The 25,540-nt window shown below is 37.5% G+C and overlaps 1 protein-coding gene across 1 annotated transcript in view; it reads left to right on the top strand.

Moving 5' to 3' along the window:
• alpha-Spec (alpha spectrin) overlaps positions 1-23,482 on the top strand; it is a 47,798-nt gene extending 24,316 nt beyond the window's left edge. The window contains exons 17-44 of the mRNA XM_090119274.1: positions 1,755-1,982; positions 2,310-2,444; positions 4,773-4,907; positions 5,533-5,658; positions 6,231-6,422; positions 6,945-7,134; positions 7,458-7,668; positions 8,626-8,743; positions 10,554-10,702; positions 11,028-11,229; positions 11,405-11,550; positions 12,219-12,321; positions 12,604-12,753; positions 13,148-13,285; positions 13,562-13,679; positions 14,276-14,471; positions 14,826-14,955; positions 15,300-15,493; positions 16,001-16,394; positions 16,777-17,019; positions 17,490-17,603; positions 17,874-18,021; positions 18,534-18,648; positions 19,997-20,109; positions 20,526-20,675; positions 21,209-21,379; positions 21,693-21,862; positions 22,892-23,482. Of these exons, the coding sequence (XP_089975400.1) occupies positions 1,755-1,982; positions 2,310-2,444; positions 4,773-4,907; positions 5,533-5,658; positions 6,231-6,422; positions 6,945-7,134; positions 7,458-7,668; positions 8,626-8,743; positions 10,554-10,702; positions 11,028-11,229; positions 11,405-11,550; positions 12,219-12,321; positions 12,604-12,753; positions 13,148-13,285; positions 13,562-13,679; positions 14,276-14,471; positions 14,826-14,955; positions 15,300-15,493; positions 16,001-16,394; positions 16,777-17,019; positions 17,490-17,603; positions 17,874-18,021; positions 18,534-18,648; positions 19,997-20,109; positions 20,526-20,675; positions 21,209-21,379; positions 21,693-21,862; positions 22,892-23,020 (4,608 nt within the window). The 3' untranslated portion in view covers positions 23,021-23,482. The remainder of the gene's footprint in view (positions 1-1,754; positions 1,983-2,309; positions 2,445-4,772; positions 4,908-5,532; positions 5,659-6,230; positions 6,423-6,944; positions 7,135-7,457; positions 7,669-8,625; positions 8,744-10,553; positions 10,703-11,027; positions 11,230-11,404; positions 11,551-12,218; positions 12,322-12,603; positions 12,754-13,147; positions 13,286-13,561; positions 13,680-14,275; positions 14,472-14,825; positions 14,956-15,299; positions 15,494-16,000; positions 16,395-16,776; positions 17,020-17,489; positions 17,604-17,873; positions 18,022-18,533; positions 18,649-19,996; positions 20,110-20,525; positions 20,676-21,208; positions 21,380-21,692; positions 21,863-22,891) is intronic.
• Positions 23,483-25,540: the final 2,058 nt, after the last annotated feature.

Raw genomic sequence — 25,540 nt, 5'->3', positions numbered from 1 at the left:
TAAATCGTTTATTCATCATTATCATCATAAACAATTAACACATCATCCAGAAACTGTGCTGGCAGCATTAAATCTGGTTGATACCTTGCCCAGCTAAGGTACCATATTATGCACATAACGTGACAGCAGCAACCTACAGTTCTTCTTCCTACTAAACAATTACAATAATAAACTGTTATTGCTTCCCTTCCTATGAGAGCCCTCACCCAGCAAGAATGACATAGATTTGTTGCTCTATTTCCAATCTGTAAAGAAATACTTTGTTAAAACACCTTTTATTTTTACTTTGAGATTTAAAAAGAAGATTATTGGCAACTTTTTACTTAAAATATTATCAAAACACTCAATAACTTAAATGACGAGGTAATATCCACTCTAATATCACTGGCCACTGCTCTCATTCTTTGATCGCGTTGAGAATCAGTTCTTAGTAAATGAAACCGTGTGCGCAATACAGAACGTCCACAATTAATGCATACACGTTGATGACCAAGAGTTACACTGTCTTCTTCATGATTTTCAATCCTCAAAGAATCATTTGCAAGTTTCCAGCATGCATCACATATGTGATCAGAGTGAGTGATCTACAAATAAAGAATTAATATTACAATTGGACAAAAGAAAGTGAATATTGCCGGTGTTTTACAAGTAACCCTGTATAAATCTCGATCCAACTTGAGAGATAGGATAGTTTAAACATGTAGGTACCACGGGCGAAGCCGGGGTGGACCGCTAGTATATATATAAAACAATGTGTGTTTACGTTTTTGTTTGATTTCAATAGCTAGTACTAAATACCTTAGATAATACTAATCCACTAACCGTTAGAGGAGCAGCCCACCCTTGTATAATTGATATTATTGCGTTATCTTGTAACAAATGCATATACGTATAGCATTGTTACGATTAGCATTAATACCACAGTTGATGCAGTTCATATTTGTAAATGAAAAATCGGATGCAAAGTCGGTGTCCAGGTAGGGTAGCAGTAGTGAGTCGTAAAGGCAGGTACCTAATCAAAGTCCGGTGTGCAAGCGTTGGTTGGTAGTAATAACAGAGATCGTCAGTGTCCGTAATACGTAGCGAAAGTCGATAAAGATGAAGAAAATAAGTTAACCACGAAACGAAAAACCTCAATCAAATGTCAAAAGTCAAACGACAAACATGACATTGTAATTAAAATTGAAGCGGCCAGCTACATTTCAGAAATATTCTTACAAAGTGCGGCCGCCATGAGTAAAAATGTGTAGAATTACCTAAATAAATAGCGTGCTAAAAAGTTAAAAATAAAATATGTATCGCAGTTAACTTATATTTCTGATTTATAAAGCATTTGAATTTTATATAAAACTAAAAATGAAAATAAATATTCATTCGTTTTAATCGATATATCGACTATTTTACTCCTGACAGCACTGACAATCTCTGCTTGATAAGACCGGTAGTCATAGAAATCTAAATAACAATGCCGAGTGAACACATTATCTTTTTTTTCAAACATTTGTTTTCCCATAGAATCAGAAGTCAATATTTTACCAAGAATTATTAAAAATAACATAACGAATTTTAAATATATTATGATTTCTGTAAGGCCCTAATTTTGTTAGGCCCAGTTTCGCCATTCTCCTTTATAACTTCGTGGGTTTAGGTCCAATCAAATAATAGTCCAAAAGAATATCCAAGGTGCATTTAAATAACAAATTAAAACATACAGTTTTTTTCTGCCAAACATATAACCCATCTTTATTCCACAGCGCAAACAAGACCTGGAAGACTCTCTCCAAGCGCAGCAATACTTTGCCGATGCGAACGAAGCCGAATCCTGGATACGCGAAAAGGAGCCAATGGCCAACACTCAAGACTACGGCAAAGATGAGGATTCTTCTGAAGCCCTGCTGAAGAAACATGAAGCGCTTTTGTCTGATTTGGAAGCGTTTGGAAATACCATTAAAGCGCTTAGGGAACAAGCTGATTCGTGTCGGGTGAGTTTTGTTGATAGGATCTATAAATCTTGCTTTAAAAGAAATATTTTGTTACTATTGGTTTGTTGTAATGTAGATCTTTTAGGTGGATAATTATTCAAATACATCTCTTTATTTTCTACTATTCCGTCTTCAATTTACATTTTTAATTAATTTATTATTTGTGAACATGTTGAAATAAGAAGTTCTGATGTTTACATTTTTGCGCAGTCAGTCGTGATTGCGTTTAATCATCGAAATTGGTCCCATTTAAATTCATTTAATATTAAAAAATAAAAATATTCTCTTTTTATAAACGTGTAATAACACTATAATTATGTTCCTTAGCAACAAGAATCGCCCGTCGTCGATGTATCGGGCAAGGAGTGTGTGGTAGCGCTGTACGACTATGCAGAGAAGTCACCCAGAGAGGTGTCCATGAAGCGCGGTGATGTGCTCACACTGCTCAACTCTAATAATAAGGTAAATTATATGAATGGATAAACAATTTCATGGAATTAGGTACAACGTGATGGAAAAAAAATGAAAGAAAATGAAGAAAAGTGTATGTTGTTTGTATGTTGACGATAATTGTGGTAAATGGATAGATGGGTTTTATTTTTACAAATCTAACTATTACATACTTCTATAAAGTTTAGGTAAGATGTGAAATAAGAAGTGTTAGGTGGAAGAACCTTTTGGGTATATTTACATGGCTCAAACGTGATTTTTATATTTTGTTATAGTAATCTATACTTACTTACTTACTTAGTAATATTATAAAGAGGAAAGATTTGTATGTATGATTTTCACGCATAAACTACTGAACCAATTATAATGAAATTTACCACACTTAAAGAGTGTAACTTGGATTAACACATAGGATAGGTTTTATCCCGGAAATCCCACGGGAACGTGAACTATGCGGGTTTTCTTTTGAAAACGTGGGCGAAGACACGGGCGAAAAGCTAGTCGTTTATATATTCTCGGATCCATTAAAAAAGTTATTTTGAGATAACAAACATATACATCAATTCATTTTCATTTATGCTTCAAGTAAATCCAGCATGATAATTATTTAATCTTATACAAATATGGTATTAAAAATCTTCCTCGTTTTATCTGATAATACAAAACAATAAAACCAGTGCTGATATAGCGTTCGGGAAGCGCACACGCGTTATGTCGTTATATAAGACGTAGTGATAACAATTATTTGATCATTATTATTATAATTAGCGTAAATAGTATTGTGTGTAATAAAGTGAAAAAATAAAATGATAAGTGAAATATTCAATGTGATATTTGTAAATAAAATAGTTTCCTAAAATATTTAAGCATTTTTTAGAAGTAATATGTGAAGTATAGGTTTAGGAAGGAGTATAAAAAATGTGCAAAAACTTCAACTATATAAAGTGATAGCAAAGTATCAAATACAATTAGAGATGATAGTAATAATTACATAAATATAGCGAAACCACATGGTATTTGGTTATGAAGTTCGTTATGTGTAAAAATTATTCGTTTGCCCGAGGCTGACATGAATTATTATACATAAGAATTCATTATTGACAATGGGAAAAATACAAAACATTCGCAAATGTTTTATTTTCTTGAAGCCAATTTACGGATAAAATAGTACATATTAATGTTTGAAAATATAGTCGGACTTTAACTATACATAAGAAAGAAGATAGGATTACTTTTGTAAATAAAACTGCCTCGATCTACATAAATCCGCTTATAAACCGCTTGTAAACGTAATACAGTCATAATTCATAGCATTGTAACTTCGACAACGCTCGAGCGAACCGAATACGATAAGAGGACATTTGAAATTTAAATTTTAAGATGAATCTCACGAAAAGTTGATTTATGAACAATGATTATAGTTAGCTGGTTGTGTTTTGTTCTTGTGTGTGATGTGTTCGTTCACAATAGACGAAAGAGATATCTTTATGTGAGTTTTACACTGTTTTATTCCTCTTCTAAATAATAAAAATGAATCACCAAACGTAAAGCAAAACTTCAGAACGGCTGAACCGATTTCGTTAATTCTTTTTTTATAATATTTCTTGAAGTACGAGAATGGTTCTTATGGAGAATAAACGTAAACATGTACTATGGGCGATGCCGGGGCGGACCTCTAATCTATATATATATAACTCAAAGGTGACTGATATAGTGATCTACCAACGCACAGCCCAAACCACTGGACGTATCGGGCTGAAATTTGGCATGCAGGTAGATGTTAGGACGTAGGCATCCGCTAAGAAAGGATTTCCCGAAATTCTTGCGGGAACGGGGAAAAACGGGGATGCACGTAAAAAGTCGTGGGCGGAAGCTAGTATAAGATAAAAATTAAAAAGTGTTTATAAGAACTTTACAATTATGTAGTACTCTACATATATGTTTGGGCAAACAATGATTATATTACATAACCGAAACACATACATCAGTTTTATTAGGCCATGGTCCTTGGTCATGCAAGCGCAGAAACATTAATTTGACAATTGTTTTGGAGTTTATTTAGGGCTACTTTTTAAAGTTTTATTTCAAATAATTTTGAATAAAATAATGAGTTAGATATAGGAAGTATATAAATATATATTCATCTATGTAAATTGTCGTTTGAAATAACCGACATATATTTTGTGAATGCAGTGATGGACGGAATATACTCATTACACTCTTACAAATAATTTATAATAATACAATTTAATGTATGAAATTCATGAACAGGTTCAATTATGACCACTTTTAAGTATTTTTTTGACATTATTTCGTTTACTTATCGTTACTTTTTCCCAGGACTGGTGGAAGGTAGAAGTGAACGATCGCCAAGGTTTCGTGCCAGCGGCCTACGTGAAGAAGATCGAAGCCGGTCTCTCCTCCAGCCAGCAGAACCTCGCTGACTCCAGCTCTATTGCCGCCAGGCAGAACCAGGTGATTGCATGATGCTTGTTTCTAACTCGGGATAAAATTCAGAAAATTTCGTTTTAACAAGGCATTTATTATAAGAGATTTTTATCCGAAATAATAATAAGAACTAAAAATCTTACTATGTGTGAACAAATAGATTTTTATAGCACATTTTAATATTTTTGCATTACCTACTTGATGCAGGATATTTTGAAATGGAATAAGGTCACTTCTATTATTAAACTAAATACAAACATGCTAATATGTTGTTGCAATATAAACATTCGCTAATATTGTATGTAAACGTTTAGATATTGTAATGAAAATAAGCAGATGCATAATACCAGAAAATTCTTTAGCATATTATATTGATTATCCCACTTCCTACAAATATTATAAATACGAAAGTTTGTATGTTTGTTTGTTACTCCTTAACGCAAAGACTTCTGAACCGATTGGCATGATATTTGGCACACATATAACTTATAAGGGTAACTCGTATTAACTCGTAGGATAGTTTTTATCCCAGAAATCCCACAGGAACGGGAACTATGCAGGTTTTTCTTTGAAAAGGCGGGCGAAGCCGCGGGTGGATAGCTAATTTTAGTATAAATCTCTTATATATAATATTTTATATGTTTCAACACAGATCGAGGCTCAATATGACAACCTGTTGGGTCTGGCCCGCGAGCGCCAGAACAAACTCAACGAGACGGTCAAAGCGTACGTGTTGGTGCGTGAGGCCGCTGAACTGGCCACTTGGATCAAGGATAAGGTAATTTTTGGTGAAAGAAGTTATGTTAATAAAAAATACAAGTTATTTTAAGACAAATGGTGATTGTATTCGTACTTCTATAAAATTTAAATCTTTCATAAATTTATAGAATAGATTTAGAGCTAGCGCGCACGAGCAACTTTGTCTCCGCAACTATTTTGTCTCTCCCATCAATTTGTATGGGGAGTTGCGTCGCTACGTGCGCGCACTTTCATACTAGCCCATGGGTGGAGAGACAAAATAGTTGCGGAGACAAAATAGTTGCGGAGACAAAGTTGCTCGTGCGCGCTCGCTCTTCGGATATTTTGCAAAAGTTAAATTGTTAAATTTTGTATTTTTATCATAATCAGAGTTATACTTCTAGTCTATCGTATTTTTTCTTGAAAAAATAAAATGTATTTTTCTATATTACACCCTGGGTCTTCAAATAATGGTTCTTCTGGATATAAATAACTCGTAAAAACTGTTATTTTATCTATATTTTTTGAATACAATATATGTACTGTAAACATCAATCTATTTAAAAAAATCCCGAATAAATGCATAGTACTAACCGTACCCCCACTCCACAGGAGATGCACGCTCAAGTGCAAGACGTCGGCGAAGACCTGGAACAAGTGGAGGTGATGCAGAAGAAGTTCGACGACTTCCAGAACGACCTGCGCGCTAACGAGGTGCGACTGGCCGAGATGAACGAGATCGCAGTGCAACTCATGACGGTGGGACAGACGGAGGCTGCGCTAAAGATCAAGACTCAGATGCAGGTGAGGTTTTTGTGAAATTTTTTGGTAAGATATAATTGTATAGTGGGGGAAAGTGAGGAAATAGTTGAGAATGAATTCGAAAGTGCTTCTAGAAGAAGTCTAATTGGATAATTTATTTATTTATTTCTTCGTAATCGTACAGCATTACAATAAATAACATTTCTTAATATATTGATACAGAATTAATATAAATGTTAAATATGATACATAAATGTTGTTGTTGTTGTTGAGTTTGAATTAATGAAAAGAACGCAAAACTAAACATTAATTAAACATGGTGCAAAAAATTGTTTTCTTTTTTTTTTTGGTGGGTTAGTTATGGGAAGTTTTCTTATCTAACTATTATTTTTTTGGAGGTTTTTGTTTTTCCTGACATGCACCGATTATTACTCTCTTATAATCTTCTCTTTTTCGTGCCGTTGTTTTAAATGTATAAAATTGGAACTTTTTCCCTTTGCAAGTTTGCTTTTTCACTGAACAAATATCCGACTTAATTTTAAACCCTTACCCTTAACCCCACAGGAACTGAACTCGAAATGGTCGTCGCTCCAACAATTAACCGCGGAACGTGCCGCCCAGTTGGGCTCTGCTCACGAAGTACAGCGCTTCCACAGAGACGTGGACGAGACGAAGGACTGGATCGCGGAGAAAGAGCAGGCGCTGGCCACCACAGAGCTGGGCAGGGACCTGCGCTCTGTGCAGACACTGCAGCGTGAGTCACGTCACGTGTTATTAATATTCATTTTTAAAGAACCTGCATTTCACGCCAATCCGAGGCGGATGCCTGATCAGCTCAGCCACTCGTGACCCGCCAGAGCGATCGAATGCTCTGGCGGGTCACGAGGGTCTATTCTATTCTTTCAGTTTTATATGTCCAAGGGACACACCGCGCGCCATCTATTGAGATGATTAACAACCATCTCAACCGGACGATCGTGATCGAATTTTTTCTATTCTTTATAAATTTATATTTATAAAGCATTTCAATGCCATAAAATCAAAAATATCAATTTTAACCAAATTCCACCATTCCAGGCAAGCACGAAGGCCTAGAGCGCGATCTAGCGGCGCTCGGCGACAAGATCCGGCAACTGGACGACACGGCCAACCGGCTGATGGCCACGCACGGCGACTGCGCGGACGCCACGTACAGCAAGCAGCGCGAGATCAACGACGCGTGGCAGCAGCTGCAGGCCAGGGCCAACGCGCGCAAGGAGAAGCTGCTCGACTCGTACGATCTGCAGAGGTGAGATGATATACATAAAATGGCTTAAAGTTCAGTCACACCCCGGACACTCCATACAAAATTATCGTTTTAACAGTTACATTGTAGAGACTGCAAATGTGTGTATTAACGCTTTATGGTTGGCACATTTGTGACTAGCGTAAAAAAAAAAATTCGCGTTTTTTCTGATGAAATACATCCGTAAACAGCACAATATCTAACCATTTTCTACGAAAAACGATCATCACAAATCCAAAATAATAAAATTACTTAAAGTCAATTTGATTAATGTTGTCAATCTTCGTTGCGTATCGTCCTTACGGAAAAATGTGGCCCATTTTAATCACGATCGAGCGGGGTGAGGTAAGTGTTTAATTTTGGCGGGAGGCGGAGTGTCCGTTCTGTAGCGTTTAGCTACTATTATGTATTCTGTGGTTCAGTTAAACGCGTATGGGCGTGTCTAAGAATACATTTACGCATAAAATGAAGTTATGTAACGAATGGACCCGAAATGGCTTAAAGTTCTGAAGAACGGGTATTAACCCATTGAGCCCCGAACGGCCCGATCGGTCCACGACACAATAGATTTTCTATTGTGTCTGTGATTCCGGGGCCTGAGTTATTAAAGTGTATACGAATATGTTTACTCATAAAAATTAAGTTAAGAGACTGTTGAAATAAGGTTAAATTGTAATAAATAGTAATTATTATAACGTCAAATCGACACACGTTGACAACGCTCTGTTGTTGAGCGTTCCAATGTTGTGACGTCATCGCGTGCTAGCAAGATGCGCCATGGACGTTTTGACGAACGTATGAAAATGGAAAATGTTCATAAGAAACATTCAATTTTTCTCATAATATTTTAATAACATCCAATTATTTTTTAAAGATTTGTATGAATGCAATGTTTTCAGTGTTATAAAATATGTCATAACTCAAATGCTATTCCTCAATAAAAAATTTAAATAATTATAGGTTCCTCTCGGACTACCGCGACCTGATGGCATGGATCAATTCCATGATGGCGCTCGTGAGCTCAGACGAATTAGCTAATGACGTCACTGGTGCGGAGGCCCTGCTTGAGAGACACCAGGTGAGAACGTAGTATAGCTGTGTAGAGAGTTATACATGGTGATTTTATAATTTGTGTATTTTATTATCTGTTTTAATTTTGTTTAAGTTTTTTGTTGGTCCTTATGTTTTATTAAATGATTCGGAACAACTCGTCATCATGTTGACATAATTAATTTAAATTATTCTTCTACCTTTTCATTTATGTGTACAAGTAAATAACATTCTGCACAAAAGATATTTATCCCCTTCATTTTAGTATAAAATAAAGAAAAATAATTGGTAGTTGTATTGGTGTTGCCATATACAAGAATTTCGAAGCGAATTAATGTGGTACACCGTCAAAATTAGCGTTTAGTTAAGCGTGCGCTATGTTTCTAGACTCAGCGGCTGGAGATAGACGCGCGTTACGGCGTTATGCCGCAGGTCAGATGCACGATGTGTGCTAACCCTAACATACACGGGAATGCGTTCAGAGAGTACATAAATACGAGAAAATGAGATAGTAAAGTTGAATGTGGTTAAAATTTTGAAAAATCGATAATTTAATGTAATGTGCAGAAAAAGAGCGTGTGTGCCGAGCGCACATGTCAGAAGTGAAACTTCTTTAGCAAGATTGAAAGATACCAAAATCGTCGCCTTACTTCATGTCGTGACGGTATTACTATGACGCGACTTTGAAATTTAACTCTCAACGCGCCTAAAGAAGTTTTACTTCAAAAATCTAGAAAAAATTGTCAAAATAGTAATTCTCATCTGAATGCATTCCTAAAATTTGTGAAAATTTTCAAAGTGATGAAACATGGTTTACACTTTTATTCAATGCAAAACACATTGAGCTGTTTCATTACTTTATTCGCACAGCACCATAAGCTGAAGGCAGATACTCTGTTGTTTTTTTATCTTCTTCAAAAAGTAACATATTTTTTTCATTAATTCTATACTTCAACTAAACAAACAAGAAAAATACTACTTCTAGTAGATATTGACTAGATTAACAGTGCTGGGACACGAAATTTAATCTTCTTCCGTTTTGTTTTGATGTATTTGAACAAAATTACAATTGGTGTTTATTAATACTTAACCAAATTCATATTTTATTACAAACCATAGGCATTGTCTTTTCCATGCAATTGTTTGATAAAAAAAAAATGTGTGGTTTTATGAAACCACGGTAAAAGTGAAACTGTTCGAACGGTTCCGAATACTGCTTTGTGTAGCGCATGTCGCGTGTATCGCGGCTGCCGAGTAGGTATACCTACTCGGCAGCCGACCGACACGCGACATGCGCTACACAGACCAAAAAGTTTGAGACGATGTAATAAAAGTTTCACTTTAAAAAAAAATAACAATATTTGTAAAATGGTGGGCTTATTTTCAACAAATTGTCAAATTTTTTTGACATCAAACTTAATTTCCGGTATTATTTCCGAACAAAATGTTTCATATTATTTCCAATCATATGACAGTTGGTTGCAGAACGATAAAGAATCATAACAAATATATACTATTCATCGTTCTTACAATAAACAGGTTCTTCAAGTCTATTTCTATATTTGCAGCTCTATTTATCACGAAAGATAAATCTAAAATACCTTTTTTTTAAGTGGGGAAATCTTCCAAAGGTACCCATGGCCCCCGGGGAAGGAGCCGTGGGTTATGTCGGATTCTTACTGACTAAAACCCCACTGTGTTCCATCGAGCCGTTTTAATGATGGGGCCGCGGGTATTGGTTGGAATTCTTCCGCGACCAATTAATCTCAAATACCCTGCTAAAACCACAACAAAAAAAATACATACACCATACCCTATATTTGCCTATTTGTGAACAGGAGCACCGCACAGAGATGGACGCGCGTGCGGGCACGTTCCAGGCGTTGGAACTATTCGGCCAGCAGTTGCTGCAGGGTGGACATTATGCATCCCTGGATATACAGGAGAAACTCAGTGCTATGGCTGATGCGAGACAGGAGTTGGAGAAGTATGTATTATTATCCTTTTTTTCTCCAACCTAGTATTGCCTTCTCTTCTAGTTATTTTTTATTGCTACAACTTGTTTTTGTGTGAGTATTATTAGTGAGCATTTAATAAGATTTCAATTTCATAATGTTCATTGATATAATAACTTTTATTTAAGTTGTTTGTGTGTCGACCAGGTGTCATTTTATTTGACTAAAACCTGACTTTGTCTGGCTTAGTTAAAAAAAATTTAACCCACAAAATGGTATCTATATTCATCATACATCTGTTCTTCCCGAGTCGTTTTTACTGCTATGCAATTAAAAAAAAACAATTTTTGTCTCCAGAGCATGGGTGGCCCGTCGCATGAAACTGGACCAGAACCTGGAACTCCAATTATTCTACCGCGACTGCGAACAGGCGGAGGGCTGGATGGCGGCGCGCGAAGCGTTCCTCGCGCCGAGTGAAGCTGATACCCCAGACGCACCTGATAACGTGGAACAGCTGATCAAGAAGCACGAGGACTTTGATAAGGCGATCAATGCGCATGTGAGTTGCGAAAAACTTTTTTTATGATTAGCCTGTATTGCTTGTATGTAACCGACTGCTTGATCAGACAGATGTGACAATACAATAATTTCATGACTTCAAGCGTGTTTTTTTTTAGTCTTACTCAAATAAAACCTTATTTTTGCTAATATTTTGCTCCATATCTCCCATCCAGGAGGAGAAGATAGCGCAGCTGCAAACGCTGGCGGAGCAGCTGGTCGCGTCGGAGCACTACGCGGCGGCCGACATCGCGCGCAAGCGGCAGCAGGTGCTCGACCGCTGGCGGCACCTCAAGGAGGCGCTCATCGAGAAGCGCTCCAGGTGTGTATAGCGAGTGTATTGTAACGAACAGCTGCACACGCTAGCGGAGCAGCTGGTCGCGTCGGAGCACTACGCGGCGGCCGACATCGCGCGCAAGCGGCAGCAGGTGCTCGACCGCTGGCGGCACCTCAAGGAGGCGCTCATCGAGAAGCGCTCCAGGTGTGTATAGCGAGTGTATTGTAACGAACAGCTGCACACGCTAGCGGAGCAGCTGGTCGCGTCGGAGCACTACGCGGCGGCCGACATCGCGCGCAAGCGGCAGCAGGTGCTCGACCGCTGGCGGCACCTCAAGGAGGCGCTCATCGAGAAGCGCTCCAGGTGTGTATAGCGAGTGTATTGTAACGAACAGCTGCACACGCTAGCGGAGCAGCTGGTCGCGTCGGAGCACTACGCGGCGGCCGACAATTGAAAAAAAAATACAGTTTAACAGTGTATTTTAACGATCATGTAACTGTTCGTCGATTTGAAACGTGACAAACTGAAAAAAATTGTATAATTTCGCCATTCTAATCTTTGTAAGCGTCACGAATAGACTGAATAATAAAAAAAGTATTAACTTTTCATATAAAAAGATATACAACTCTAGGAAATTGCACAAGGGATGGAAATTATTATATAATGAAATTTATGAAGTTCAACAAAGTGTTAATTACATAATGTTTGTATAGGTTGGGTGATGAGCAAACACTACAGCAATTCTCCCGCGACGCGGACGAGATGGAGAACTGGATCGCGGAGAAGCTGCAGCTCGCCACTGAGGAGAGCTATAAGGTACTATAATGGATCATGTTTATATGAAATGTAATAAAATTATCTCCGTTTAAGTCTAATTTATAATACCTCTACATTTGACATATTCATACCTGGTTATTTGGTATTATGATTATCAACTATTTAAAAATGTGAAAATGTTACCAACTTTATTGACGCCAAAAGCGACATATACATTAAATTTTTAGACGCGAATGACTGACCCTTCCCAGTTTTTTTCTAATTTCCTAAAAAAATAATAATATCAAAATACAATTTTACATGTGTGTCTTATATTCCCAGGACCCAGCGAACATCCAGTCCAAACACCAGAAGCACCAAGCGTTCGAAGCTGAGCTCGCAGCAAATGCTGAACGCATCCAGTCAGTGCTGGCGATGGGAGGCAACCTCGTGCAGCGCGGACAGTGCAGCGGCAGCGAGGACGCAGTACAAGTGAGTGAAATACGTGATAAAATAAAATAAAAATATTCTCCAACTAGGCGATGGTCGTACCATCTCAAAAAATCGGCACGCAAATGCAGAAGCTTCTATAGATAACTATGAGCAGTGTCGCTTACGACCAGCCCGTCCGACAAGCCCGTCGCTTCGCACGCTTGGTCTAATATTATTATAAACTTACACCTTCCTCGAGAAACACCAACTATTAAAACAAATCCCGTCAAAACATTTTTTTGTAATTTTGAAGACTAAAATTACAGACACAGACGGCGGACACCGACTTTGTTTTATACTATTTAGTGATAACCTTTTTTTACAACAGAAAAGACAAAAATATAAATGTTAATTTACTACATCAATAACTCACAAACTGTTACTTTATCACCAGGCTCGTCTCGCATCGATCGCAGACCAATGGGAGTTTCTAACCCAGAAGACGACGGAGAAATCTCTAAAGCTGAAAGAAGCCAACAAGCAGCGTACTTACATCGCTGCCGTCAAGGATCTGGACTTCTGGCTCGGAGAGGTATTTATTTTCTTTTATATGTACTAAAATAGACATAATATGTTTTCATAAAAATGCTAGAATTTAGAATATAGTGGTTTGAAACTATCATAATAGAATAGAATAAGAATTGTATGTGTCCAATTTAAATTGGTAATACATATTCTGTGCCAATATGGTATGTATGGTATGGTTTTTGAAATCCAATAATATTTGGACTAACCGTGATGTGGATTTTTTTATTGTAGTAGACATAGTGAAACGGTTACACGAAATTAATTAAAAATATTTGGACAGGTTGAAAGTCTGTTGACATCTGAAGACTCCGGAAAGGACTTAGCGTCCGTCCAGAACTTGATGAAGAAGCACCAACTTGTGGAAGCTGACATCCAAGCTCATGAAGATAGGATTAACGGTAATGTATTTATAAAATTAGTTATGTACCAACTTCATTTAGGTCAATAAGTTTTTGGCTAGCAATTTTAGAAATTTGGTTAGCAATTTTAAAAATAGGTGAATTTCGATATGTGTGGTAATGTGAATTTTGGTATATTATTTCATTCTAGCGTTGTAGAAGAAGTCCTGACAATTTTTCGTAATTAAAAAAATTTATAAAAAGATGTTCATCCTTTTATCGAACTTTGGACGGATTAGTCTAGCTTCTATTTTATATATTTTTTTAATGATACATGTCGGAGTATGAAAAAGCTGGACGACATCTAATACTGCCAATACGCACTTGGTTAGCGAGCCTGAACACTCATACGAGGCCTATGTACCTAAAGTGGACACATATATTATATCGACTGATGATGATGATATATGTATTATTTGCAACAAACCAGCGCTGCGCGTGCATTACTGTCGTACTTGGATACCCTTTTTTGAAGACACTCGTGCAAATTTTGTTTTATTTATTTTTTCTCTTTGTACATTTACTTTTTATGTTTTAAAATTTTGTTGATTATGTCCTTGAAATAAACGTTGTTTATTTCTTTCTAATTCCCGTAGATATGAACGCGCAAGCGGACGCGCTAGTATCGTCCGGGCAGTTCGACAGCGCGGGCATCGGGTCCCGCAGGGCGGCGATCAACGAGCGGTTCGAGCGCGTGCGCAGCCTGGCCGCGCACCGCCGCGCGCGCCTGCACGAGGCCAACACGCTGCACCAGTTCTTCCGCGACATCGCCGACGAGGAGTCCTGGATCAAGTGAGTGTGCTCACGTGCTATAGCCTGCCATGGTGTTAGAGAGGGGACAGGAGCGCAGAATTTGAGACTACCATAGTTTCGGATAACATAATATATACGAAATTATCATGTATGGGCATAAACACATACATGATAATTTATTTTCATGAAATTTATTTTTTAGAATAGAATAAGAATTTATTCGCAGTAAAAATCAAATATAAACAAAAAAAAAATACACAAGAAAAATAACAGTTTACTACGAAAAGGCTATGGACTCAGCATATGGTGGAAGCAATGACTTTTTTTAGGCATAGACCTAACAAATAAACCTCGTAACTACAATGAATAAACTAACATTTTATAATATATTAGGGAGAAGAAGCTGCTGGTCGCGTCCGACGACTACGGTCGTGATTTGACCGGCGTCCAGAACTTGCTGAAGAAGCACAAGCGTCTTGAAGCTGAGCTGGCCAGCCACGAACCCGCTATCCAGGCTGTTCAGGTACTTATCGTTTTCAGATTGTTAAAAGAAATAAACAGTATTATATTGTATAGCACATAAAAAATATCCCGGTTTAATTGGCAGGACAGATAAACGTTAGTAATATCCAGGTTTACTTATATTGATACTTGTATCACATCCTGAATTGTGAAACTTAAGTTACCCGGAGAAAGGAAAAGTTATTTCTCCAACAGTTTATTTGAATTATATTATATTGAACAGTTTATTTGAATAATCATAACGTGATCTAGAACTTGTGTGTTGCAGGTTGCTCTAAGAACAGACCAGACAACGATTTTTGTTAATTTACTGTTTTGCTAATTGTGTTCTTAATCTATCTACAGGAGGCCGGCGAGAAACTAATGGAAGCTTCCTCCGCCGGTGGTGGTGCGAGCGAGATAGAAGTGCGTCTCCGAGCTCTAGCTGCAGCGTGGGACGCTCTGCAGGCGCTCGCAGCAGACCGCGGCGCGAAGCTGCAGCAGTCGCTCGCCTACCAGCAGTTCCTCGCCAAGCTGGATGAGGAGGAGGCTTGGATCAGGTCGGTAGTGGCATAAGTGCAGTTACACGCACGCATACGTGCACACACACACACATACACACACGTACGTGCTGCAATGCTGTAAAGTAACTCGAGATAGAAGTGCGTCTCTCAGTCGCAGTGACACGCACACATACATATGTATACTAGCACACACGCACGTATACGTACACACACGCATCCTCGTAACTGTTCTTAACAGTTTAACTAAAAGCGCGCTTACTAGGACAGTAAAAAGGAAGGAGGAATAATATAATTCGCGATCGAAATGCCTTGGCACGAGTGCGTGTATGTGTAACTATACAGCCATGCACATTGATACAACGCATTCATGCGTGCGTGCGTATACGCTTTTGATGTATGTGTAATATGTACTCATAATGAAAATAACATAGTATGTTGTTCACATTGAATTTCATACTATTTTTTTAAGAAAATTCAAATTAAATTTAAATATCTGAGTCGTTATTTTACGTGCCAATATTGACTTATATTTATTCCACACAGTGAAAAACAACAACTGGTGGTAGTCGGCGAATGCGGTGACAGCATGGCCGCCGTCCAAGGCCTGCTCAAGAAGCACGAAGCGCTCGAAGCGGAACTCGCCGCGCGTGGGGAAAGAGTCAAAGATCTCACCACCGAAGGGGAGAAACTGCTTGCAGCTGGCAACATTCACGCGGACGCTCTATCGCACAGACTACACGCGTTACAGGCCAAGCTGGACAAGCTAACGTCTCTAGCGGCGAGGCGAAAGGCGGCCTTGGTCGATAATTCCGCGTATCTGCAGTTGCTGTGGAAGGCGGATGTTGTTGAGTCGTGGATAGCGGATAAAGAGACGCACGTGCGGTCTGATGAGTTTGGACGTGATTTGTCTACAGTGCAGACGCTGCTTACTAAGCAGGTGAGGGGTTTTTACATATTATGAAATAGTAAATGTTTGTATTAGTAGTGTTTGTTAAAATGTGATTTTGGTTAGGTAACTAAGATATTGTTGTTGTTTAAAGCATTTCGTAAATTATGTCAAAAGTGATACAAATTTTTCCAAAAATATATGTTTGTTAATTGTTTCATGCACAAACTACCAAACAAATTTTGATGATATTTGGCAATGCTGTAGTTTAAATAACACATAAGCTATATGAATACTTGTTTTTAACCGCGAGTGATACCGCGTGGCACATCCAGTCTTACACATTTTACACTGATTCTTATTATTAAACTCGAAAATTGATTAATGATAAAAATATTATTGCGCGTCACTAATAACCCAATCCCGTGTTCAGGACACGTTCGACGCCGGTCTCGCGGCGTTCGAGCACGAGGGCATCCAGAACATCACGGCGCTGAAGGAGCAGCTGGTGGGCGCGGGCCACGAGCAGAGCGCCGGCATCTCCAAGCGGCACGCCGACGTGATATCGCGCTGGCAACGCCTGCTCGCCGACTCGGCTGCTCGCAAGCAGCGCCTGCTGCAGCTGCAGGACCAGTTCCGCCAGATCGAGGAGCTCTACCTGACGTTTGCCAAGAAGGTGCGTACCCCGTACACACACACACTACCGTAAAGAGGAACTCTACCATACATACACTCCAAAAGAGCTCTACACACGTACTCCGTCGAAAAACATCGTACACATGGGCAGAACGAGGGCCTCATATTAACATTCGCTAAGAATGTGAGTACATACTGGCAGAGAGAGGAGCTCTACTTCACCTTCGTGAAGATACACACCTCTCATAACTAAGGAAATCTATCTAACAATTTTACACACACAGACACTACGTGAATATCGCAAAATGGTGCTACTAGACCTTTGGCAAGAATGTAGCGTCACACACGCCTCACTTTACATTTTCCCCTCAGACGAAGTCACTCTACCTTTGCTGCTGAGATTAAGAATTTAATTATTATAACCTAATGAAATACTGTTTCATGAATTACACTGTTATGTACAAAAAATAACAATTTCACATTCGGTTAACTTTGTTTGTCTGTGTGCAGGCGTCAGCTTTCAACTCGTGGTTCGAGAACGCAGAAGAAGACCTCACAGACCCGGTGCGCTGCAACTCCATCGAAGAGATCCGCGCTCTCAGGGATGCGCACGCGCAATTCCAGGTAAACAGACTTTATTTATTAAGATAACTAACAATCTTTTTTATTCGTGTGTTATTTTTCTTTAAACTTCCTTTTATTTCAGTACGGCATTGATTTAATTGAATAAATTGCATATTATATATTAATTATTTACCTAAATAAGATAGGTTCACAAATATTGTAAATCCATTTTAAAAGAAAATTATATTTCATGTCAATTCGACTCCTACAAATCAAATAATTTTAGGAGGAAGAAAAAAAAACACCATAACAATATTTTCCAAATTCCAGGCGTCGCTATCATCAGCGCAAAGCGATTTCGAAGCTCTAGCTGCTCTGGATGAACAGATCAAGTCGTTCAACGTCGGCGCCAACCCGTACACCTGGTTCACTATGGAAGCTTTAGAGGAGACCTGGAGGAATCTGCGCAAGATTATCGGTAAATATATTGTTTGCAACTTGAATAAACAACCTTTTATTGCTTGCCTAGGTTTGACAGTGAAGGGAAATTTGGTATTTAGGTCTTAAAGTTTGGGATAGGAACGTGAGGGAATCTAGAATAGGCAGTTTTGTTAGGACTTCCAATTTAGGTCAAATTCTAAAAAGTTAACTTCAAAATTAAGTGTAATGTCGTAATGGTAAGTTAACCTGCAATTTATGTCTGTAAGACACATAATATGCTCAAAAATCTATCTGATTAGTCTTTTACTTAACCAGACTGTTATAGTTGAATGCCAAACTAAGACAGTTGTAATAGGCTGAACTTAAAAAATATTTCGGTGTTAGATATCGAGGAAGGGTATAGGCTATATTATATCACCTCGCTAAGAACAACAGAATTGGAGCACTGTGGGTAAAACCGTGGGACACAGCTAGACTGTGATAAAGCTCTAGTGAAAGTCTGCAAATAGTCTAGACACAGCTAGTCTAACAAAAGTTATTATTTTCTAGCGGAGCGTGACGTAGAGCTAACGAAGGAGGCGCAGAGGCAAGAGGAGAACGACAAGCTGCGCAAGGAGTTCGCGAAGCACGCGAACGCCTTCCACCAGTGGCTCACCGAGACACGGTAACTATGGGATTGAGTTTGGAACTACCCTCGTTTGGGAAAAAAAATGTTTTGATGGAAAATTTTGGGGGATGTTAAGGGGTAGAAGTAATTTGGAAGGGATGTGTTCTGTGATTGGTCAATATTGTTGGCGAACAAAAAAGAAATATTTTCTGGGAAGGAAAATTGTTAAATCTTGCTTTTTATAATACAAAGAAAACATCGCTACCCATTGCAAGTTTCTGAGAAATGTCTGTCAAAATTATATCATATATTGCTGTTCTTAAAACAAAGAATCTATCGGACAGACAGCAATATTTACTTAAATAGTATAGTTATACATTTCTTTTTATAAATGATCATATCGTTACTTAATATACAGGTACCGGCTGCTAGGCTGGGACGGGTAAAGTACTTGATTGACGCGTGGTCGTTGTTGTCAGGAATGGACAAACGAGCTTACAAGCTTACACCTTTCTTTTACATGTTTTATCAATGTTTAACACTCGAAAATAACTTGAATTCGGTGTATATGTGGAATTTGATATGTTCCTGTATAGTAAATGTGATTGAAAGATTCAGTTGTTTCAAATTGTTTTGTTTTATAAACTAACTTTTAGGTTATAGGTCATTTGTGATCCATATAAGTTTGATCATCTTAAAGGATAAAACAATAAGTCTAATATTTTAAAATATTTAAATATTACCTACACTTTTTAAATCTATTGGTGGTGCTTTTGTCGCAGATCGTGTTTTTTTACTTACAAAAATCAAAATATTCGTATTCTTCATGATCATTTTATAAAGAAGTGATATTCGGCTGTATCATGCTATAATAAAAACATCATTTAGTGTGTGTACATATTGACAAATACCATTTCATTATTTCATTGCATTTCATACATAAACCTAATATTGATTAATATTACCAGTCATAATTATTAACTATCGTCTTGATTTCTGGTGTGTGTATTTTTTATTATGTGACTCTACGCGTGTATAATACGCATGTATATATTCTCAAGATATGGAATAACCCACTTTAAAATAGTAATCTGCATAAATTTTTCTTGCTTATACTCAGATCCGGCTCGAAGGACCATATAAAGTTGCAAGATATTATTATAAAAAGTAACTTTTGGTTAATGATTCCTGCGATCCGATGTTACTATCGTCAAGTTACAATAGTGAATCATTTGCCATATCGTTCACAAATTGATTTCCAAAACAGTTTTAGTCAATAAATTAACGTTAAATACGTTTTGCTGTTCAATTATTCTCGCGTTCTCCTTAATGTGGTGTTATTCCATATCCCCACCGCTACAAAGACAAACATACACCCACATAAAACATACGTATTTCTACACAGTACTTCCATGATGGAAGGCACGGGTTCGCTGGAGCAGCAGCTGGCGGCACTTCGCACTCGTGCTGGGGAAGTACGTGCCCGCAGACAGGACTTGCGCAGGCTTGAAGAACTCGGTTAGTAAAATGTTTATTATATGCGTTTTTATACGCTTTTTTGTGTAAAAAATTGATGAAGTTGAAAAAAAAAGGTTAATAATTTCGTATAAATGTTGCGTACGTAGCTAAATTTATCCTACATACATAGATGTAGGATAAATTTAGCATGTAGATGTAGGATAATATTAAATTTATACTACACGAGATGTAGGATAAATTTAGCTACCAATTGAAGTGAATGATGAATCTATTCTAGATTTAGTTTTGCTACTAATTTTATCTTTATGAATAGATTTAGTTTAATCGTGACTTGCACTTGACTTTAGTGGTGAATTTAACATTTTTCTAATCTTTTTTACTCGATCTTCTTTCTTAACTTCAATTCAATCAACTTTGAGACGGATTCAATTGAATATTTGTGTGTTATTACGCAGGCGCAGCGCTCGAGGAGCACCTGATCCTGGACAACCGCTACACGGAGCACAGCACGGTGGGGCTCGCGCAGCAGTGGGACCAGCTCGACCAGCTGTCCATGCGCATGCAGCACAACCTCGAGCAGCAGATACAGGCGCGCAACCACTCGGGTGAGACACGTTATATAATATACTAGCTTTCCGCCCGCGACTTCGCCCGCGTTTTCAGAGAAAACCCCGCATAGTTCCCTTTTCCGTGGGATTTCCGGGAGTTAGGAGTCCATTGAGGACAAACATTGTGACACGAGATTTATATATATTAAGATTATCTTCTCAGGATCATAATACGTTTCGGCAAATTGAGGTCCATCACCTATTTTGCGTAAAAAGAAGGTAGGAAATGATAGGAACTGGTGAAATCACCACCAGCAACTAAGGAGGGCTTCCAAATGCTCCATACTGATCCTAGATGCCGTCTTTTATTCAATATTTATCAGACATTCCAATATGAAGACTTCCGTCTCTGTTCTTCTTCTGTCTTCAATAAAGTCTTCATGCGTGCTCTGCGTAACAGGCTATCAAGGAATGTCCACATTTTTACTAAATTATTATATTTTGCCAAATTCTAGGATCCAATTTGGTTTTTTTTATCTGACCTAACTTAACACCTGTAATCCATTATTTAACCGATATTAATGTTGCAGGCGTAAGCGAGGACGCGCTGAAGGAGTTCTCGATGATGTTCAAGCACTTCGACAAGGACCGGTCGGGTCGGCTCAACCAGCACGAGTTCAAGTCGTGCCTGCGAGCGCTCGGCTACGACCTGCCCATGGTGGAGGAGGGGCAGCCCGACCCGGAGTTCGAGGCTATACTAAGTGAGTATATTGTTGGCAAAGTAGGGTAGGGAGATATTTTTTTTGTCAATAGAAAAAAAAATCGTTTTGTTGTCTTAAATTTGAAAATGGATATGAGAAACAGACTTTGTTGGAAATAATGGTCAGGATAGTCTACTTTCTTGTATTAGAATTATTATAGAATGCATAGCACGATGAAATTACTATAATACATATTATATAGTTATTGCATCGTGTTATGAGTTCGTTCGTTCGATAAAATTGCAATTATTCATCAGTCTCTATTCTTACTGTTTAATAAAGCGTCATACCAATGCAATATTGACTATAACAGACATAGTGGACCCGAACCGCGACGGGCATGTGTCCCTCCAAGAGTACATGGCGTTCATGATCAGCAAGGAGACGGAGAACGTGCACTCCTCGGAGGAGATTGAGAACGCGTTCCGAGCGATCACCGCGCACCAGGACCGCGCTTATGTCACCAAGGAGGAGCTTTATGCGGTGAGATGCCGGTTTTTATTATTTGTAGTCTTTTGAGTAGAGAGAATTTACAAAAAATATGAAAAATGCAAAAAATTAGATTGTAAAATTTCCCTAACCTCGGAAAATTGCTCCGTTAGTTTGGGAAAGATAGCGAAAGACACAAACTAAAAAATACATTTTCACATTATAAATAATGAACTAAGGATTAAAATTATATTATAATCATATATTTTTATTTAGTATGGTAATGAGATTTGTTGAAAAAAAATCGTGTATCGCTTGTAACATACAACTTACGCTTTTGTACGGCCAATAGTCTAGGAAAATGTAAAATTAGTGTGATAATGCCCAGTGCATAAACAAATGCATTTTATCATTCATTAGCTGCTCTGCGCGGTTTCACCTCCGTTGCTCCTCTCCTGTTGTTCTTAGCGTGATGATATATAGCCTATACAGGGTGGAAGGTTAAGATGGGGCATGAAAGGCAGGCAGGAAATAGTTTTTCGCGATTTCTGACTTTTCTAGTACTCATACCTCAGTTGGTCTTTTAGAGTGTTTTGATCCCCATAAGAAACTGGATCGATTGGCATCCAAAAAATTTTTTTTGAAAACTGCCGATTTCCTTGCTGACCGTACATTTTTTCAAAAATCTGTGAATGCAGATTAAAATTTCTCAAGTATTTAAGGATAGTCTCCTAAGAACGTTTTCATGTAGCTACAACGGTTAAGGTACCTGCCCTTCATGCCCCATCTTAACCTTCCACCCTGTATATAGCCTTCCTAGATAAATGGGCTCTCTAACAACGAAAAATTTTTTCAAATCGGACCAGTAGTTCCCCAGATTAGCGCGTTCAAACAAACAAACTCTTCAGCTTTATAATATTAGTATAGATAAAAAATATATCAAGTCGAAAAATTTATCTTTAAACTTTCTTTAGAAGCCCATTATTTTATATTTACCAACAGTTCGGACAGCAGTTTCTACAAAGTAATTATTGCTAATATATATTATCGCTAACAACTAACTAATTTTCAACTCTATTGCAGAACTTGACGAAGGAGATGGCGGACTACTGCGTGGCGCGCATGAAGCCGTACGTGGAGCCCAAGTCGGAGCGCGCCATCCCCAACGCGCTCGACTATATCGACTTCACTCGCACGCTCTTCCAGAACTAAATATATTAAACCCATTTATCCACACATATATTCGTCTTTTCATTGCCACCCTCCCGCTACAAGCTTTGCGCAATATCTTGTTCGAGCCGCGATTAAGATATTTGCGGATAATTCGCCGTGAAGTTAGCTTCGAGTGTGAAGTTCGCTCGCGTGGCGTTTAGCTTGCATTTTCGATTCCAATCAGACTTATATAAGATACGGTCTTCAATATGAAGATACAATTATACTGTTAGTATACTTAGTGGTGTGTTTTCCTTTCCTCTGAATAGCAGAGGAATCAGAAGCTGCCTTCGACGGTTTTCTTGCGTATATTCGTCTGAGCATTTTCATGGTGCATTTATAATTGCAAGCTATGTACTCGTAATTTATAAATTATATTAAATATTATGATAATATTGCCTTCGCTTTAGATTCTATTTATTTTATGTATTCCATTGACTATAATAAATTTGTTTACCGTCACTTTGTGTATTATTTCTTGTCCATTCCTTAGTAGAGAAGACCATGGGAGATCGACCTGCACCGATCTGATAACCAGATGAGACGTATTTTTATGAAATATAATTTACTAGCTTTCCGCCCGTGGGATTTCCGGCATAAAACCTATCCTATCTGTTAATTCATGTTACACTCTATATGTATGCAAAATTTCGTTGTAATCGGTTTAGTAGTGTTTGCGTGAGAGTAACAAACATACATACACATACATCCATCCTCACAAACTTTATAATCACTTGCCTGTAACATTATATTCATTAAATTTTCAGAATTACAAATCTGAGTGTACACATGAAGTCGCTAATTACAACGTACCTACGTAAAGTAACGGTTAGGGAAAATATGAGTTGCTTTTGACAATTCCATAGAGGACGTCCTAATTTTAACACTTACTAAGGTCTAAGATCCGAATATAAGTCGAAATGCAACGGCGTGATAATAGAATGAGACCAATTTTATAATAAATTTAGTGTATTAAAAAAAAGTATTAAAAATGGGTTGACTGGGAAAATCCTGGACAGGATATTTTTTATTAATTATTAAAAAATCTTTTATTTTCATTTTTTATTAATTGCAGTTTCGAGATAAAGCCGTTTGTCCCGGTAAATATTAGAAAACGACTATGCCTGCACATTCTGTAGGTTTCATACTTTAAGTCTATTATAATTTTAAAGTAAAACTTTTATTACATCGTCTCAAACTTTTTGGTCTGTGTAGCGCATGTCGCGTGTCGGTCGGCTGCCGAGTATACCTACTACACAAAGCAGTGTTCGGAACCGTTCGAACAGTTTCACTTTTACCGTGGTTTCATAAAACCACACAACATTTTTTTTTTATTATGTTGATACTGCAATTAATTAAAAAAAAATGTTTTTTTTTTGTATCATTTAAATTCATCTTAATTTCCTAATCATGTTTTGTGTTGAATTTTTTTAACATTTCAAAATACATTTCATTTTTTAGGCTTTGTTCGAGCAACGAACAAATATTTTATTTTAAATTACTTATTATCCATAGTTACATTACATTAATGACAATTATTGAGCAATAACGTAAATGAGGTCAAGCTGCCTCAGCATTATTATCGTGCGACGGCCGAGCCGGCCGGAAAGCGCAGTTCTTCTATAGCAGCGCCCGAGTGCTAATCTATCCGCTCGAATCCGCGTGAATTATATATAATTATTAGCGATAATTAAAGTGTTCCCAGTTGTCCCATAATATCATAGCATTATTAGCAGCATATAACGCGACCTAAATACAGTCCACATTCGATGTAATACGTAAACCGTACAGGCTTACTACCACTAGCGTGTGAAGTTTTGAATGCAATTGTATAAAAAAAATAACAAATTTATCATCCCCTTGGATGATATATGAATGTATAATTACATATTATGGATTGATGATGTATAATATGTACCTACTGGCAATAAAAAATACAGGAATAAAAGGTGGAAGGCAATAAAACAAAGACATAAAATAATCCATAGTTTAATAATATTTATAATCTACATTCAATTAAAAAAATGCTATTCTAAAATTTAAATTCCAATACACAATATTCTCTAATAAAAGTCACATTACAATTAGAAGGCGGACCAGCAAAAGTCCCCCGATCATAAATAAAAAATCGAAGCTATACAATTTATTTTCATTATTATAATTCTATTAATAAGTTAAATATATTGCATCTTTTTTTGGTGCAAGTCTAACTATAATTTACAAACTAAAAGAATTGATATTATTTTCATTATTTACAATTTTTTACACTTTATTTGAGCTAGAACCTAACTAGCTTTGTAGTTAGTTCATTACTGGGTTTTATCGACATCGGAATATAATAAAACAAGGTAAATTTCGGCTACAGTTATTTGATGTACGAAAAAACACAACATATGCCTGGAATATCGTCCATATTAAAGAATGAAAAAAAATTGGTTGTTTGTAAAGTAGGTTTACGATCGAGATGTTTACGTGATAACGTCTTATTGGTGGCAGCGCTTGAGATGAGACGGGAGATCG

Source organism: Colias eurytheme, chromosome 3 (genome assembly GCF_061535395.1).
Source record: "Colias eurytheme isolate Ceu_HAF_F1 chromosome 3, ilColEury1 Martin Lab GWU primary, whole genome shotgun sequence".
In the NCBI taxonomy this organism is placed as follows: Eukaryota; Metazoa; Arthropoda; class Insecta; order Lepidoptera; family Pieridae; genus Colias; species Colias eurytheme.
This window is presented reverse-complemented; position numbering and strand designations above follow the sequence as displayed.